General features: G+C 36.3%; 1 protein-coding gene across 1 annotated transcript in view; it reads left to right on the top strand.

Moving 5' to 3' along the window:
• Positions 1-17,505, top strand: part of B3GLCT (beta 3-glucosyltransferase) — a 51,943-nt gene extending 34,438 nt beyond the window's left edge. The window contains exons 9-15 of the mRNA XM_057385923.1: positions 143-274; positions 1,321-1,390; positions 5,315-5,428; positions 7,213-7,312; positions 8,287-8,406; positions 10,243-10,387; positions 13,553-17,505. Coding sequence (XP_057241906.1) covers positions 143-274; positions 1,321-1,390; positions 5,315-5,428; positions 7,213-7,312; positions 8,287-8,406; positions 10,243-10,387; positions 13,553-13,720 — 849 coding nt within the window. The 3' untranslated portion in view covers positions 13,721-17,505. The remainder of the gene's footprint in view (positions 1-142; positions 275-1,320; positions 1,391-5,314; positions 5,429-7,212; positions 7,313-8,286; positions 8,407-10,242; positions 10,388-13,552) is intronic.
• Positions 17,506-17,980: the final 475 nt, after the last annotated feature.

The raw sequence follows: 17,980 nt of genomic DNA, 5'->3' as shown, positions 1-17,980 counted from the left end.
GCAGAATTAGTTAATTAGCTAAGGGACAAATCTGCTACATCATCCCATATTTTTCACTTTTCTTGTTAATATGATTTCTTTGTATGCCCTGAAATTTTTTATCTAGTTTAATCACTGATATAAATGTTTCCAATTTTGATAGATTGCCCTGTACATTTGGCAGAAAGGGGAAGGACCACATCTTACTCCAGTGCCTGAGTTCTGCACAGATGATGTGAACTCCTATAAGGCTGATCACTGTGCAACAACATTCAGTAATTTTCTGCCACTTTGTGTAAGTACAATATTCTACATTTGCTTTGTAGAAGTTGAACTCTTTCTAAAATGCATACTTACGTTCAAAAATCTAAAAACTTGAGAAAGTATTTTAGAGTAAGCTAAAAAAACTCCAACAAAATAATTTTCTTTGGCATTTATTTAGGATGTATTTTGGATATGCTTTCAGGCTTCCATGGCACAGGATATTTCCTGGCAGCTAATATTGCATATGCATTAACAAGTCTTTCTACCAAAATGTTTGGTTGGCCCATGATCTATGAATTATTTCTCCTTACACTTCTGTGAGATACTGAAGTATAGATGATCTTTTTTTTTTTTTTTTTCCCAGAGATGGGAATCTGAAAGTTGTTGAGGCTAAAAATAATAATATTTATTTGGTATAAATATATTGTGTGTATATATATATATATATTTTAATATAGATATATATTTTTATAGATATATTATACATATAGTATTTGGCCTTAAAGTACAATCATCTCTTCCACCTCTAGGAGAATACATTTATTATATTATTAGCTAGAGGCCAGAAAGTGTTCCATGCTTCCAGGAGAGCAAAATTCTAGATGCCATAAAGGATAACAAATCAAAGTGGTCAAATGGTTTATTACAGTTGAGGAAATTCAAAGATTTCTAGTATGTAGCATTTAAGCTGTTTTTTCCAAGTGGCTACAATTTGTGTTCTCGTAGTGACTGATTTTGAAGAAATTAAGAAAACATTCTTTTTCAAATAAATCTTAGTTCAACAAGTTCTTCTACTCATTTTCCTAAYGATAGGTGTTTTACTTCATGTTAGAGTACTGCATCAATGGAAAAAGTATTTCAATAATGTTATTTCAGGAATTTTAAACAACAAATGCCTTTTTTTTTTGAGAGATAAAAATGTACTTCCTGATGTGTCACTAGAACACTATTCTGCTTGATAGGCTATACAATGAAATTGTATTTTCTGTTTTATCATATGTATGGACATACATATACTATAAAATACTACAGGCACAATCTGCACTTAAAAGAATATTTTTTGTTCTGTTCATATAGGGAGAGCCAGTGAATAAGGAAGATGTTTTTGTTGCTGTAAAAACATGTCGAAAATTTCATGGTGACAGAAGTAAGTTGTTGGCTGGTCAAGGTAGTAGTTCTATGCAATATAGTTCATGAAATGAATATTTCAAAAGGAAGCTGATACATGCTCTCTCTGTAGCTCTTTGGACTAAATGTTTGCAAAATCAACTGGGAAACAGGAAAGTTTTGTAATTATAAAAAGCTTATTCTTCAAGTGATTTTCTTTTTGCTGTTCAGAGTCCTCAGAAGTGCTGTGAAACAGTTAAGATAAAAAAATTGTTTCATCATTAGTCTCTGTTAGTAAAAAGCTTGAAATTGAATACCTAAATTGAAATATGCCTAAAGTTAGCATGTTGTTGTAAATTGGAATGGTTGCAATATGAATTAATACAGCAGCTATTAATACCTTTCAGTGAATTCCCCCCAGATAATTGTTTCACTTCTCTTCTTTGTACTAGCAGTGGCAATTGTGCAGCTCTTTGGTGGCTGATTTAGAAATTTGAGCAAGCTGAAAGGTCCCTCATCTCCTCCTTCCTTTTGTCCTGCCATCCTCTCCAGTAAAAGATTGAATAGCTTATGCTGTCACATTACTTCTGGCTGTTCCATGTGCACATGTTTTTTTATCTTGGAATGGGAAGATGTGTCCCTTCTAGAAATCTGGTCATACGTAGTTCTTTGTCCAACCAGTGGCGCAGATCAAGGGTGTGTGAAACACTATAGAATGTTTTATCTGAAAATTCATCTGAAAATTGTAGTTACACAAGCAATGATAGTCACCATGCTAAAAGCAGAAAACAAAAAAGCCCCAGCACAGCCCAACAAGACACGGGAGCGTTAACTTCCTTCTCAGAGGCACAGAAAACAAAGACACAGACTCTCAGTTTCTGCTAATACTTGGTAATGCTCAGCTAAGTTGAGGGAGATGAAGTCTCAACAAAACTTGGAGGGAAAAATTCTAAATCCACTAGTTTAACAGAAGACACTCCCCACCTACTTGATGCCACCTACCAGTCTGTTCTAGTTTGCTTCTAGACATTTTATTAATAAGTGAGAGATTTATTTCCAGGAATGTACTTGAATTTTGTGTGCTCTCTAAGACTCCAAGTACATAATATTGTCACCATTAGGCTTAGTTTGATTATAAATGTATTTTGAAGTGATTATAATTGGCAAAAAAATTGAAAATGAAATAATGGTTAGTAGTTCTACCATATATTGGGAGGGTTTTTCCACACCTATTGTCACAGGACAGGATGAAAACAAAATCTCCTTTCTTAACTAAGTCTGGTTAAGAACAGGTGGGTTTTTTTCATAATAAGATTTATAGGATTTTTTAAATTAATGCTACTGCACTTGATGAAGGCACATTTTGATTACCTAATTGTGAGGTTATTTTTAAAGTAGCTTTTGACAAAACAAAATTGACTGTCCTGTAATTGGAGTTCACTGAAGAGTTCTCCTTCCTGGATCCATGTTAATTTTTTAACATCAACATTTATAAAAAAGAAAAAACAACCTAGAAAGTTAGAAAGTAACATAAGGCCTCAAAAGGATAGCATAAACATCCTTCAAGAGACACCTGTTGAAGACTGAGGAAAATTGTTAAACTTTCCTCACAGTTTCCAGCGTTGTGCAATAGAGGATAATCTTACTCAAGATTTTGAAAGGTTAATGGATGCCCGCTTCAGAGAGCTCTTTTTTACCTGGTAAGTCATTCTTTATTGTATGCCAAAAACTACATTAGTGCAACATGAAAGCTAGGAAATTGATGTGCTTCTACAAGCAGCTAAATTTACCTCAGAATTTACTTCAGATACAACTCTTCTTCTTTCACATACCATCTGTGGTTATAAAAATTTCAAGACTACAAACATGCATCAGGGTTCTAGAAGTAGCACAAAATGTCATTAAGAGCTCAGAGTTGACCTTTAAATATCTTTAGTGGTATTAAAAATTTGGTGTGATCACAAGTATTAATACATGTTGATAAATATTTGCATCATCACCTAGTCAAAAATTTCATATAATTTTCTTTGGAATATACAATTTACTAGAAATTACAAAGTATTGTGGGATTCAATTTACAGTAGACTTTAGTCTTGATGGTGAAACTTCCATCAGGAGAAGCAGTGCCAAAAAAAGACACCTTTGCTAACAGCCCCCTTGCTAGACCTTTTAACTGAGATGAGACTCAAGTCCTTGCTTCAGCGAACTTTTCTTCATTTATAGGAGGAAGGGGAGTTCCATCAAAGAAATTGAGAAGCTCAGTCTGCAATAGCAAATATTTCTGTGTGTTAAAGTATCCTGCTGGGTTTCAGGTCCTTGTTTGGAGAAAGGTTAAACAACCTTCACAGGTGCATCTCTTCTGCCAGGGGAAGGTTGGATACTTTTGTGTGTCTGTGATGCTTCTGTTCTGGGGCCTTGTTTTCTGAAACCTTTCTGGTTTTATTCTGCTGACAAACATTTTTAAGTAGAACACTTCCACAAAACAAGAAAATAATTTCCTGCCTATCCTTTTTTTTTTGTACATAATTTCTTTTGGACTTTTCATGATAAAATGGGAGCACTTTTACATTGCTTAAAAAAACTTCTAAATGCAGTATGGAGCATTGCAAAATGCTACATAAGTGATTTCTTTCCCCCAAATAATCAAGCCTTTCCATTAGTGCATAAAGTTGTTTTTGCTCTGTCTTAACACTAAAATGAACTAAAAGTTAGCTTTTTCAAGCTGACTGTTGGTCAATCAAGAATAATGAATCCTATGTCATCAGGGTAGAGGGAAGTGAGCAACTAAGTAGGCAGCAAATATCAAATTAGGTGATGGATGGTTCTAGCAAGGGGCTGAAAGGAGTTCTTCAAAGGCATCAGAGTTGTCCAGCAGCAAAGAGAATTTATATAAATATTTCCTCCATTTAAAGCATTGCCTGCTACAGGTGAGACCTCCTGGGTGCTGTCAGAGAACACAAAGCAGAGAAACATTAACAGCAGAATGCAGTGTTTCAGAGTACTTGCTTATCTAGGCTGACCTCTTTGTTTTTAGGATGGAACAGAGATCATTGTTTCAATCTGAAAGCTTTTTTCTAAACACCTGTAGGTGTTGGATTTTTTTTGTGTTACCCATAATTTATTAACTTTTGGATGTAATTTAAACATTCATAGCATTATTATTACAATTTTGTGATCAATTTTAAATGTTGATGTGAAATGGCAAACTGGTAAGAAGAAGATTGCTTTTTTAAAAAAGCATTAAACAGTCATCCTTTGAATAGAATCTCCATGGGATCAAAATTGGTTGTGTGATGCTTATAAACTATACAAATACTTTTTATTTGTAAATGAAACAAAAAATATTTATACATTTGTAATGAATAGGTATAAAATTCCACGTGAGTGTGTCTCCAGAGACAGGTGCTTTTGGGCAATTATATGATGTTGCTGTCATATAGGATGTGTGTAATATAAGTGTAGTATTTCAAAAGGTGCATTTGGTCTGCTTCTGATTCAGAATATGTTATACTCTGCACAGCTGGATGAAAATGTGGCATTTCAACTGGCAAGACTGATCTCTGATAGTATTCGTGCTGATGTGTACTATGAAGCCTACCATAGCAAGTGTAAAAGCAGTGAATTCCATGCTTTGGTTAGCCAAAATGTAAATATCACAGTTTTCAATTATTATTATGAATAATAGTATTATGAAACTATAGTCATATTTTAATAGAATTATTTTTATAATTTAAATAAAACTATCCTGACTGGCTTCCATTAAAATGTATTTTTTTTCAATCTAAATATTATAGGAAAGAAAATAGAATGAACATTTAGAATCATGATGCTGTATTTGAAGCTGCATTTTTATTACCATGTGAAGCAATGTGTGGCTAACAAAAAGTGGTTACCATGAATATTCAGATCAAGTATCAGTTCTAATCAAGTTGCTTGTGTTTGAATGTCAATCCTTGTTTTGCAGTACCAGTTGTAAAGCAGACTTGGGAAAGAGAAGCTGCCCTTATTGAATACTACAGTGATTATGCAGACATCTCCATTCCTACTGTAGATTTAGGTGTACCTAACACTGACAGAGGTGAGCTATTGACTCTTGGCAGTTTTTCACAAACAACTGTCTAAAGAAGTTAAATTTTATGGATGATATTTGTCTTTCATGTCAAGTATGTAATTTAGAAATTCTGTATCTCCATCACACACCTGTGCAGCCTAAATTAAAAGGATGCTTTTGACCCAGGAGATGGATGGAGAGTTCATTCAGAGTACCCCTGTGTAGACAACATGTTCTTTTTAGCAGAAACCTAAACACCGAGATTATAAATGCATGGTACACTGATATATTCCAAGAGAAAAAAATTGGTGTTATAACTTGGGGTAAGAGTGATAACTCTACAGTTATTTATTATTTTGAGTAAGATCATCAACAGTGAAGAAGTCATAAATTTATTTATTTATTTTATTTATTTTATTTATTTAAAATACCTCAGGCAGTGCCAAAGTTACTGAGCATAAACTACTTGCCATATAGTATTCAGATATTATATGCTTGTTCCTTGCATGTCTTGATTTGAGCACAAAAACTAAATATTGAGATTGAAACAACTTTTTATGGCAAATAATAGGCATTTAATTAATTTACTTTGTGTTTGAGTAGCAAAAAGGCCATGGATGTGGTGGCTTTCCTGAGTTTATTAATTTTCATTTTTCTCTCTTGATTTGGTCTGTTCTTAGGCTGATGGTCTTGTTCTGCTGAGAAACATTTTTAGGTATAACATTTCTTCAAAACAAGAAAATAATTTCCTGCCTATGTTTTTGTAGATAATTCCCTTTGGATTTTTCATGACAAAATGAGAGCACTTTTAAATTGAAATCTACTACATTCTGAGTTAGAGGTGTCAAGGAGTGGTCTGTTAGCTTTATCTGGCTTGCTAGGCCACTTGTTCTGATCTCTGGGTTATTTCTGCCCCTTGTTTTTTGTCTGTTGGAGGCAGAGAGAGAATAGGCAGGGATTTCTATGTGCATGGATGAAGTGGGACATGAGYAATCGAGTGTTTTCAGGAGGCAGCAGGCCTCCTGGGCACGTGTGGATCATTTGTAGAAGCCATGCCCAGTAATTTTAGTCATACCAGGGAGCTTCCATGTTTTGTGATAGAATATAATATAGAAATCTAGGCTGTAATTTCATAAATGTTCACAAATTGATCTGCATTAAGTTCACAGTCTCACAAAATCACCAAAGTGAGGACTTCTTTCATGTCTTAAGCATAGAGTTACTGCATTTTTCTCAAAAATATTTTAACTGGAAGTGACTTTAGATGGGATATTGTTATTTTGAATGATTGTTTAGTAATTGTAATTGATTGTGATAATTACTTTAGACAACCAACTATGATGAATTAAGACTGACTGCAATTAGATTTGTCTGAGATCTAAAGAAGATTCAGCAGAAGTCTGAAACTCCTGTTTCTCTTGTCCTGCTCATTCTGAACAGGGGTGTTTCACTTCTCCACTATTAAGGGGTGTCTTACCTCTGAACTTCATTATAATCTTGTGATAAATGTTGGAGGCAGTGATGAGGATCTGAGTTGCCAGTGATGAATACAGTGGATTAACATAGATTTAAATACTTATATATAAGCAATGGATCTCCCTGAAGCATGATGAAATGCTACGAATAATCTTGGAGTATTTTGCAGAACATACTTCTATCCTAGTGTCTTCATTTTTACAGCTCATAAATAAAGAGTAGTTGTTTGTCCAGTATTGTCCAACATCTTTGCAGGTGTAGCTGTAAAAAAAGTTTATTTTTAACCCAATTCCTATTTTGTTTAAGTGTATATTCTGTTAATTTCTCTTTTTTAGGTCATTGTGGGAAAACTTTTGCCATCTTGGAAAGGTTTTTGAATCATACTTCTCCCAGAACCCCTTGGTTAGTTGTAGTGGATGATGACACACTGATAAGGTATATATTGCATTACTTCAGGAGTTACCACTGTTCATATCAGTAGGAGATTTAGTARTATTTGGCTATTCCTCTGTATTTCAGAGATACTGTTATTTTATTAGTTATGTAGGTTTATATTCCTTTATGAAAAAAGCAGTCACTTTCCTTCAGTATTCTTTGATGGAGATTAAAAACAATGTAATCTTGTAACTTGGTAAAACCTGTGCATGTTCGTGTTATCACATAATAATATAGTCTGAATATACCACATTTTGTGATTCCACAGTGTAAGTCTGTCTGAGTTGATTGAGTTCATCATTTGCTAATGCTCTTTCTAAAATATATTCCTCACATGAATGTGTCAGAAGGAAGGTTCCATGAGCTCAGGTCAGTTGCCTGAGCAACCCACAATGGTGTTCAGGATGTTGCCTTTGTTTGGAAAATTAGATCCCATTCTCATAAAACCTGACACTGAAAAAAAGGTACACTGACCAATGATCAATGGTCATTAACAGTGATTCAAGACAATACCTTACATTAAACAAATGACAGAAGAAGAAATAGGAAGAGGATATAACTGTAGATAATGCAATATTCATATAACTGAATCTGCTTTTTAGTTTTTAATTTGTAAATGTTCATCGGTAACTTGCAAAGATATTAACATTGCTTGGAAAGTATTGTTTCATGTTTTCTCTGAGATGAGATGCAGTTTTGCTGACAAACTGCCTACTTCAAAAAAGTATTTTAAGCTAACTGGTTCATCATTTGACCGAATTCAGCAGTCATATCTCAGTAAATAATCCATCATAAATTTCTGTTTAACAGAAATTTGTCGTTCGTGGTAGAGAGTGGGTGTGTGTGATTTGGGTAGAATTTCTGAATTTCTCCTGTTGTCTTTATGCTATTAAACAGAATGCTGTTTGGAGTAGCAATGTCTGTTCCAAAAGGAATGTTTACAATATTTTTTTCAATGGCTTTTCACATTACAGTATCTTCAGACTCCGAAAATTGCTTAGCTGCTATGACCCCAATGAACCTTTGTTTGTTGGAGAGCGCTATGGCTACGGCTTGGGAACAGGAGGATACAGTTACATCACTGGTGGAGGAGGGTAATTTATTTATTCCGGCTCCTACTGAGATCTACATTAGTTCCTGTTTTGAGTGCAAACATTTTAAATTACCACATAAATCAGTTTGACAGAATCAGTGATGTTTTCCCCAAATGTGTCCAATTTACCTCACAGCTACTGTGTAGTGACACATGCTGATGACATGTCCCCAGCTCTTCTCCCTTACTTTGAGTAAGATAGAGGAGAGCCTCCCTTTTGAGTCCAGGCCAAATTTAGGAGGAGTTATCAGCTGTCGTAAAAATGCTGAGAGCTGAGTTATTGTTGGAGTAACAACAATGGGTATTTTTCAGTATATAAAGTAATTATCTTCCAGAGGATGACTCTTGCACTGTTTGACAGCTCTGACCCCTCAGATTTTGAATTTCACATGTGTTGTATCAGTGGGCTACATTTGGTCTTGCAGCTTTAAATCTTTTGGCAATATTTATTAATTACAATTATTTGACGTTTTTAGTAGCTATTATACATTTGTCGTGGGTTTAAAGCCTTGGAATTTTCTTTCCCAGCCAATGCACCAGAAATGTCGTGGTTTGAACTGTGCCCAGGACGTTCCCTCACCTCCTCCCCACCGAAGAGGGAGAAGGGAGAGCGAAAACCCAATTAACACGAAAATTTATGGCTTTGAGATAAACATAATTGGAAGAAAGATACCTATGTACTCCACAAAGAGTCAGACAGGCTGCATAACTTAAGTTGCAAGATAGATTTATTACTACACACTACTAAGAATGGCACTGGGTGAAAAAACAAAGATAGGGATATTTACAAAGAGAAGAAAAAATAAAATGGGCATTTTAAGACACCTGTTACACTTTCCCAGGGACCCATCTCTTTTTCCAAGTCCCCCCATCTCCACCCCTCCCATGTTGTCCCTCACACACGGGGGCAGGAGAATGAAAGTCTAACACAGATCAAAACACTCAGCTGTTGTCCAAGCGTTGTAGGATACAACATTCTTACAGCTCCAGCTGTGGGATGTGTCCTTTTCTGAGAAACAGTCAGTGTAAAACTGCTAATAGCAGAAAGGAACTTCTTTACCTCGCAGGAGAAAAGRAAAGAAATGTCCTTCAAAGCCCATGTTGTTTTTTTTAGCGACGTGAGTCCGATTATCACAAACCTCCTGGCAGAACACCAAACACAGCTTCTTCTACATCAAAACTTCGTGGGAGGAGCAAACCTCTTCTCTATTTCTTGGCTTCATAATCAAAAMCAGTCYGGTCCTCAAAAGGCCAGGGTTTTTTTCTCTCACAGCAAGGTTGCTTTACTTCTCTATACAGGTCTCTCTCTCAATATGATGGRAAAAGTCCTTTTCAAGAACAACTTATCTCCTCCAGCTTGTCCGAGAACCACAGCAAGGGCACAGCTTCTCCTTACTGTTCTGTGATCTTGAGGTGTCTCCATTTTTCTTCTTACATCTCCTCACCCTCCTGCTCTGGTTTTTTTTTTTTTTCAGTGCAAGATACTAAGACTACATGCTATCAACTAACCTAAACATGGCGGCCGCAACTATCTTGTTATGAATTCTTTCTTAAATACTACAMAATACGTCATCACAGAGGTGTAACTATCCTGTGTAATTGGCCCAGGCCTGATGGTCAGCCTGTCCATCAACCTCAGAACCAATGATGGGTTGTCTCTGAAACACAGGAGKGGGGCAGGRCTCYCTTTGCTGGAGAAGAAGAAGAAGGAGACACCCCTAGGACTTCTCACAGCAGCCATCTTTGTGGTTTCTTGATCCCCATCCCCCACCACCAAAAATTGGACCAAGCAAAACCATGACAACATTTAACTTTTTTTTTTTTTTTCCTAATTCAGGATGGTTTTCAGCAGAGCAGCTGTTCAGAAACTACTTGCTAGCAAATGCCGGTGTTACAGCATGGATGCCCCTGATGATATGGTCCTTGGGATGTGTTTCAGTGGCTTAGGAATCCCTATAACACACAGTCCACTTTTTCATCAGGTCAGAGAGCTATTTTTGAGTATTAAAAATCTTAAAAATTTCATTTTTTAAGTATACACATCAAGCTGTCATAAACATTGAAATCTAATCAATATGTAATAACACTAACCAATGATGCTGCTGCTTTACCTTGGTTCTCAGCAGAACAAGACTGATCAAGCAAATAAGTACATTCTCATACCATGGATTACTACAATGCTTTGCTAGTTGATATGATATTTCAGCTCACCTATAAGTGCATTTTATTAAAAGTGCAGTCAGAAGTGAGAATTTGAAAAAACAAATTGAATTAGAAGCTTGCTTGAACAGTTATCATATGTCCTCTATGTGAAGAAGCCTACAATACAGAACCTTTTTCTTCAGGTATTGGAGAACTGACTATGAAATTTTTCAGTAAATCTCCCTGCTCTACTTACCTAATTTTTTGTGTTGTTTCAGTATTTACTATGCTGAAATAATCTCATTAGTGAAAATATAAAATATGAAAGTATTACTTTTGTGGTGGATTCTGAAGAATGGCATAAATATGATAAATTGCTCTATACTAGCACATGGGAAAGAGAACTCACAAAACAAAAGTTTTGTGTGAGTTTGGGGGAAAAGGGCTGGAGTAGATTTGAATTTTGTTTCTGTATGCCACAGTGTTTTACAAGCTAACTGTAGTATCACAGTGGAAAACATGATGCATTGAGGCTATAGAGATTTTCTTCTTTGTAAACCAAGTGAACCAAATCTTCCATGGTATGAACAAGAAGCACAAAAGCTTTTTCCCCAACCAGTGCACAACTCTTTTTAAAAAATCAGCATTTAAATCAGTGTAATGTTTGATGTTTTTCAGGTGTTAATCTAGCTAAAAAACTGGGAAGACCTGGGTATCTGAATATGACTTGAGAATAAGATAATAAGCTACTTGAGAATCAGTAAATTGCCGTGTAGTTTAAAGCAGCTGTCAATTGAGGGGGGTGTTTCTTATTTAAATTGTCAGCTTTTGCTACGTTGAAATTCTCTTTCTGATTACTGTTTAGAGGAATGGGAAGACTGAGAACACACTATTCAACATTTTAAATGCTTGGTCATATAAAAGTGTCGTAACTTTTTAGTCTGCGGTTTTATCATTGCTTATTTCTTTCAGTATAGAAAGAAAACAAGTCATGCAGATTAGAAAAACAACAGTTATTGAATAATTTGTGCTTGCAAAGGTGTTAAAAARTCCCAAACCAACCTGATTGAAGGAGGGTCAGAACAGAGTTCATTTTCCAAATTTATCCCTATTCAAAAAAAACATAGCACCTCCTTGTAATCCGTAACGGTGTACATTCAATATTGAATCACTTCGAAAGTGAAATCCTAGCAGTTTGATTTTCCACTTGTAAAAAAATTGCATTTCACTTGTAATTTGTTTTTACTGGTTCTTACAACAAATTCTAATTTAACATCCCTCAAACAGAAATTAACCCTGAAGGGGGAAACCACTGAATAAAAATTGAATGTGCTTATTCTACAAATTCCACTATTGTGTAACAAATATTTTTAAAATAAAATAAAAATAAATTGGATTTTCTGTCAACCTGAAAATAACTTTTAAGGTCTTGACTGAAATATTATGATGTGTGATGTTCCTTGAAGTAAGTCAATCTAAAATTGTACTGAGATACAGATTATGAAACATAAGCAAAGATATTTCATTCCTTGAGTGTCTGTGATGTGTTTGCCCACTCTTACTGGTTTTCTGCTGCCTACATGCTGAGGTAGATACCTGCATATTCTGTGATCTATTTGATATGATGAGACCCTTAAAGAGAACAGGAACCTTCCCATGTTGAGTAGTAGCCAGAACTGTGGTCTTAAATATAAAATCTGGGCAAAGGCAATATATTTGGCTTTTCTGAACACCAAATACAAATTTTAGAAAAAAAAAGTTATAGGTATTAGAGTAGATATCATTATTTTAAAATTGAAACACTAGGATTTTGTCTGTAGCTCCATTAAAAGGTGATAGATTTTCAAACAGCAAAAATCTTTTGTATCAGATATATTAAAGTGGTTGCTATCCAAAGTAAATTATTCAAGTTCTTGAAACATAAATGTTGTTCAAAGTGTTTTTCAAAAGTCTTCCTGAGGAATATAGGCTCCCTCTTGATTTTTCCAGGGGAATTTTTAAAAATAAGCATTCCATGGTTTAAATATCAGAATTAAAAAAGCTAAATACCAAAAAGACATATTCAGATTTTATAATGTCAAAATATGTTGCCTTATTTTATGACTGGGGTATATTCAGAACTGCATGAAGAATTCATAAATACCACCATAAGCAAGTGAAGCGTGCAGTATTGAATCAGTTACCAGCTTAAGCATCGAATCAATTATTTGTTATCCAAATCACTCAATTTTCTTCTTGTTTGGTTTTCTTTTTCCTTGATGTGAAACACAAATGTTTGCCTTCCATGCATGTTTCTTTACAAAAACTCTAATGGCAAAATGTAGTTGTTTTACCAGGGACCACTGCAGGTGTGATATTTTTATGTAATGGTGCACTTACGTGTCATTAAACTGCCAGAGAAAATGGAACACGTGTGGTGCATTAGGACAGCAGCTGCATCCTGTAGCTGTGTCATAACTCTCCTGGTTTGATGGAGTGTGATAAAGAATAACAGCTCCGTTTTCTGGCATCACAATGTATCCTATGTTTGGAATCTTTCTCTACCATAAAACTCCATATATTTTGGCTGCTTATGGCCCTGTCAGAACCCTACAATCACACTGGCAATACTGACAATTCTCATTAAGAGGAAGAGAATATTGCTTAAAATAATTTTGTCATTATTGAGCCAAAACTGCATATTTAAAAAGATTCTATACCAGCTACACTGTTTATCGCTTGATTTCATGCATAGTGACTGTTTCATCCTGAGAAATAGGACATATGTAATATCAGTGTTACCTCATTCATGGCATGATGACTGCAGTGTGAGTTGAAGATTTAAACTAATACCTTGTCAACTGATTTAACAGAATTATGTAAAATCCCCTTTGTTACCCTCTTGTGTATTTTTRTCAGTGCCACATTATTAGGTTACAGAGGCCATTGAGCAATCATACTTTCTCTTTTTAAAATTATTATTGATCATTAAGTCCTGGTGCTTTTGCTTTATTCTTCCATCTTAGGCAAGGCCAATGGACTACCCAAAAGACTACCTTTCTCACCAAATTCCCATATCATTTCACAAGCATTGGAATATCGATCCAGTGAAGGTGTATTTCACATGGCTGGCACCTAACACAGAGGAGTCACGTAATGGAAAAAAAGTTGGATATAACAGAGAAGATTTATAAGCAGTGGAAGAATGTAAGTGTTAATGACTGCTCTGCAGATGAGAGTCATTTACTACTGTGATTTTTGTTTTCACATTGTTCATCTGTTCATGACATAAGAAGACAGTGTTTTGTTCCTGTTGGTTGCATCCCTTCAGAACAATGGAAGAAGGCACTTAAATGACTTCTGGATTCTTTTGCTCCCCTTGGTTTCTTTTTATTATGTTTTTGGGCTTTGTATACCAATGAACTTGACACACATTTAAAAGTCTTGAGCAACTTCACCTGTGTTCTGCTTTGGACTTGGTTCCGACAGCACCAATTTACATTTCCTTCATTTGCTCTTTCAAAAGCTGAAGTTATGTATTTGGAAGCCTAATATTGAACATCTATTAAACAGTTCTGTGAAAGGTTATGGAACAATTTCTTGATAAATCCGAGAGGACACCTGACTTTTTTGTGACCAGGAGCCAGATTGTGTGAAGGCTGTGCTCCTTTCTGCTCCTTTCTGATAGAAATACTGTGGTTTCCTGGCGTAGTTGGACCAGGCGCAAAACCAGTGTTGCACCTTTTAAGTTTATTAGCGTTTGTGTGGAATGTTATGTACAAAATGGAAAAAAAAGGTTATGGACGGGGATTTCTTAAGTGGCCACGGGAGGTCACTGTGGCTCCTTTAGAAAGCTAAGTCACTGTGCATCAATTTGGCAAATATAAAAGTGACTCTTAAGGATTTTAGCACAACTAACACTTCATTATTTCTGATGTGTGCATTTCAATAGCATATAAATGCCAGCTTTAAAAATTATGTAGTGTTCTAAATTTAYATCATCAAGATAAGTAATTTTATGCATACAACATGTAAAGTATGATTCATATTTAATATGTTCTTGAATTTTTTTTAGTAATTCAGTTTGTAAAAATGTTTGTACAAAAACTGGCTTTAGTATGTTCTAAACTAATTTTTATATTGTAAAACTGCTTCTTTTAAAATGAAAGTATATGGCACTTATATGCTGTTATTTAACTTGGTTTGCTATATTGTAACCAAATACAGGGTCTTAAAGCCATACTGCTGAAGTAATTTGTGTTTTGGTTTATTTTAGTATGTTAACAATTGATTTCTCTCCAAAGAAAAGCAATACTTGCTCTAGAATCAGAGTAGGGAAGCCACTGATTCCTGTCACAAACATTTGTTTGTGAATGTAGCGTGTGAATAGCAACCACATATTCATAATAGACTCAAATTCTTATTAAGAAAGAGCAATCCCTGTTCTGCCTTTTTTTTCTTCACACTACCAGTGCCTTAAACAGTATACATTTTACTGATACCAGGACTGTGTTCTCTGGTATCATTGGTGGATTGTTAGTTATGTTTACTGTTTAGAACTGTGAAAGCTGAATAAAAGCATTCTTTAACCTTTTGTGCCTTCTTCGTCTTTGCAAACCAACTAGAGGATTCTTTCAGCACCAGTGAAGTTTAAGTTTATCACCTTGATTGTATTTACTGTAAGTTTTATTAAAAGGCAGCTTAATCTTTGGGTTTTTTACATGTTGTGACCTGACCTCCAGATTAGGTCAGTTTTCAGCCTTTAGTTTTGTGCAAATGGAAAACGTTGTTTCAGTGAACACCTGGTGTGATTGGGAGCCTGGATGCTATCACAAAACATGTCACTATCAAATTCTCTAGAGGTCTTGCAACACAGTCCAGTCAGTTCCAACTGCCAAACAGTGATAATTAATCTCTCCTTGGCCCTTGGAGGCAGACTAGACCAACAATAAATTATTAGCTTTGGGTCCAGGCTATATTGTACCTGTAGACTGCTCTTATTTAGACGTGGGGAATCACTGACTTGATTGATTGATTGATTGATTGATTGATTGATTGATTGCTTACTTGGCTTTTACTTCTGGTTTAACAAATGTGGTAACTGTCCTAAAGCCTATCTTATCCCTTGCTGTTAGCCCTGGGTTTGATTGCAAGGTTTCTGGAAGTCTCAGTAAGCATTAGACTTCTGATTTTAGTTTCCATGGTTTTGAAAGCAACAAAGCGAGAATTTGCTCAAGTATTCTGCCCCCAAAACTGACTTTTGAGACGCTGCTAGTGATATTCAACTAGCAGCAGCATGACAAAAGTGATTTTTTAGTCCACCAACTAAATAAAATGTTTTCAAGCAAAAGATCCAAAAGATTTTCTATAAACAAGATGTGAAGCCTTCTATATGAATTTTAGTTTTAGAAGACTCGGGATGACTGTTACTAGCTGAAACCTAAGGACAAAACTGTGTGTTAACGAGCCTGAACAGTACTAATGTTTCTAATGAAAATCAAGTGGGTTATAAATGGTGTAATGTTAAAGCAAGTCAATAGAAGAGGCATTCACAACTCACTTGGTAACAGGCAGGTTAAAACAGGGTTGCAAAATTGATTGGCTGCTTGAAGTTTCCTTTTCTGGGACATTCCTGAGTAGTGGCATGACAAAGAAAATCTAGGAATCATTATTGGCTATTTGTTTTTAATGTTTATAACATAAAAAAATTCCATGTATTATGATCTTTCTTTCATGGAATTCTTTTGATAATTTGGTTGGTTGGTTCATCTGCCAGGAGGGGAAAAACAAACCCTTGAAATACTAGTGCCTTCAATACAGCAGATATGTAAATGAAGAGTGATGAAGCATTTGAACCTAGATTTGATCATAAGTAAGAATGAGGGCTGTGAATCTGTTTTTATTTCCCTACATCTGCAGAAGGCCCAGGCATGGAAAGACTCAAAAGGATCTGACCTTTGTCTGTTCCTCTGTAATTAGGAAAATGGGCAAGAGTCTTGAGGCAGCTTACAAGCTGGGTAACTTTGTTTTTGTGCAGGAAGACTTTGCCCTAACACCAGCTCCCATGGCTGCAGACTGCAGGGAGGAGTCCAAGTTACCTTATTTTAAATTCTTTAATTTCTCATGGTTTTTGTCATCATGGTTGTAACTAGAATGTCTCAGCCAGAGGCCTGAGACACCATTCAATGAGATTCCTGGAAAGTGGGATCCACATTGTGTAAGGACTGCCATAACTCTCTACTGGGAGCACCTCTGAAGCTAACAGTGCCACTGCATTACCAAGACACATGGAGAAGTGCTAAGAGGTTTGCCTTTTGCAAAACTGTAAAACTCTGAATGTGTAGTGAGCCTGCTTAAAGCGAAAAGGGACATGTAGAATACTCTGGAATTATCCGATCTCAGTATAACTAAAAGCTGCTAAYAGCTGCCAGCTGCAAGTAGTAGCTTTCTGGAGCCGAAAGTTACCAGAGACTTTTTGTCCCGGAATTCCTGAGACAGCTGCTTGTCAAGTGAAACTGACTATCGTTAAGCTCACTTAACGACTTGATGGCGCCAATTTGTGAGGCTAACGGCAAAGTATTGTTTCTAAAGCAGCCTATAAGGAGCTCAGTTTCTGTAATATGTATAAGGTTAATTACCGTTAGCAAATGTGGGCATAAAAACCGTGGTTGCTGACTGAATAAACGAGTTATGCTGATCATCATCTGGTGGTCGTGTGCATTTCTCCCGCCGCACGAYAAATGGTCTGCTCCAACAAAATGGTGACCCCGACGTGATCGAAGAACCACGACGCGATCGGAGAAAGCAGTGTTTACGCGGAGCGCAACAATATTGACCACGGTCGAGCGGCGAGTGCGTTCGGGTCCTTAAAGCAGCGGGGACGGCAAAGTACCGAAAGAGAGGAACGAGGTACAGTGCCCCGGGCGACCTCATCGGAGAGTCCCGGCCGACAACACGTGCCGCCGAAACCTTGGAAGGCTGCAAACGGACGGCAAAAGTACCGAAAAAGAGGAACCCGGTACCGTGCCCCAGGCAATCTCATCGGAGAGTCCTGGCCGATATAACTTTGGAAGGCAGCAACGGAACAGCAAAAGTACCGAAGGAGAGGAACCCGGTACCGTGCCCTGGGTGACCTCATCGGAGAGTCCCGGCCGATATAACCTGGGAAGGCTGCAAACGGAACTGCAAAAGTATCAAAAGAGAGGAACCCGGTACCGTGCCCTGGGCGACCTCATTGGAGAGTCCCGGCTGATAACACAGGATGAAAAGGCAAGCGGCATTTTTATTTACTTGCTTTTTAAAAAAGCGGCAATTTAAGGGTATAGACCTCAGTATGGAGTGGAGAAAACTTGGTGGTAAGATCTGGAATGCTTTATCAGAAGATGACAAGACGGCTGAAAGAATGGGAAGATTATGGAGGGTGGTTTGTGACGGGGTGTTGCAATGCCAGGCAG

The sequence above is a fragment of the Malurus melanocephalus genome, unplaced genomic scaffold, assembly GCF_030028575.1.
Source record: "Malurus melanocephalus ecotype Western Australia unplaced genomic scaffold, MMel_1.1 scaffold_888, whole genome shotgun sequence".
NCBI classification, from domain to species: Eukaryota; Metazoa; Chordata; class Aves; order Passeriformes; family Maluridae; genus Malurus; species Malurus melanocephalus.
This window is presented reverse-complemented; position numbering and strand designations above follow the sequence as displayed.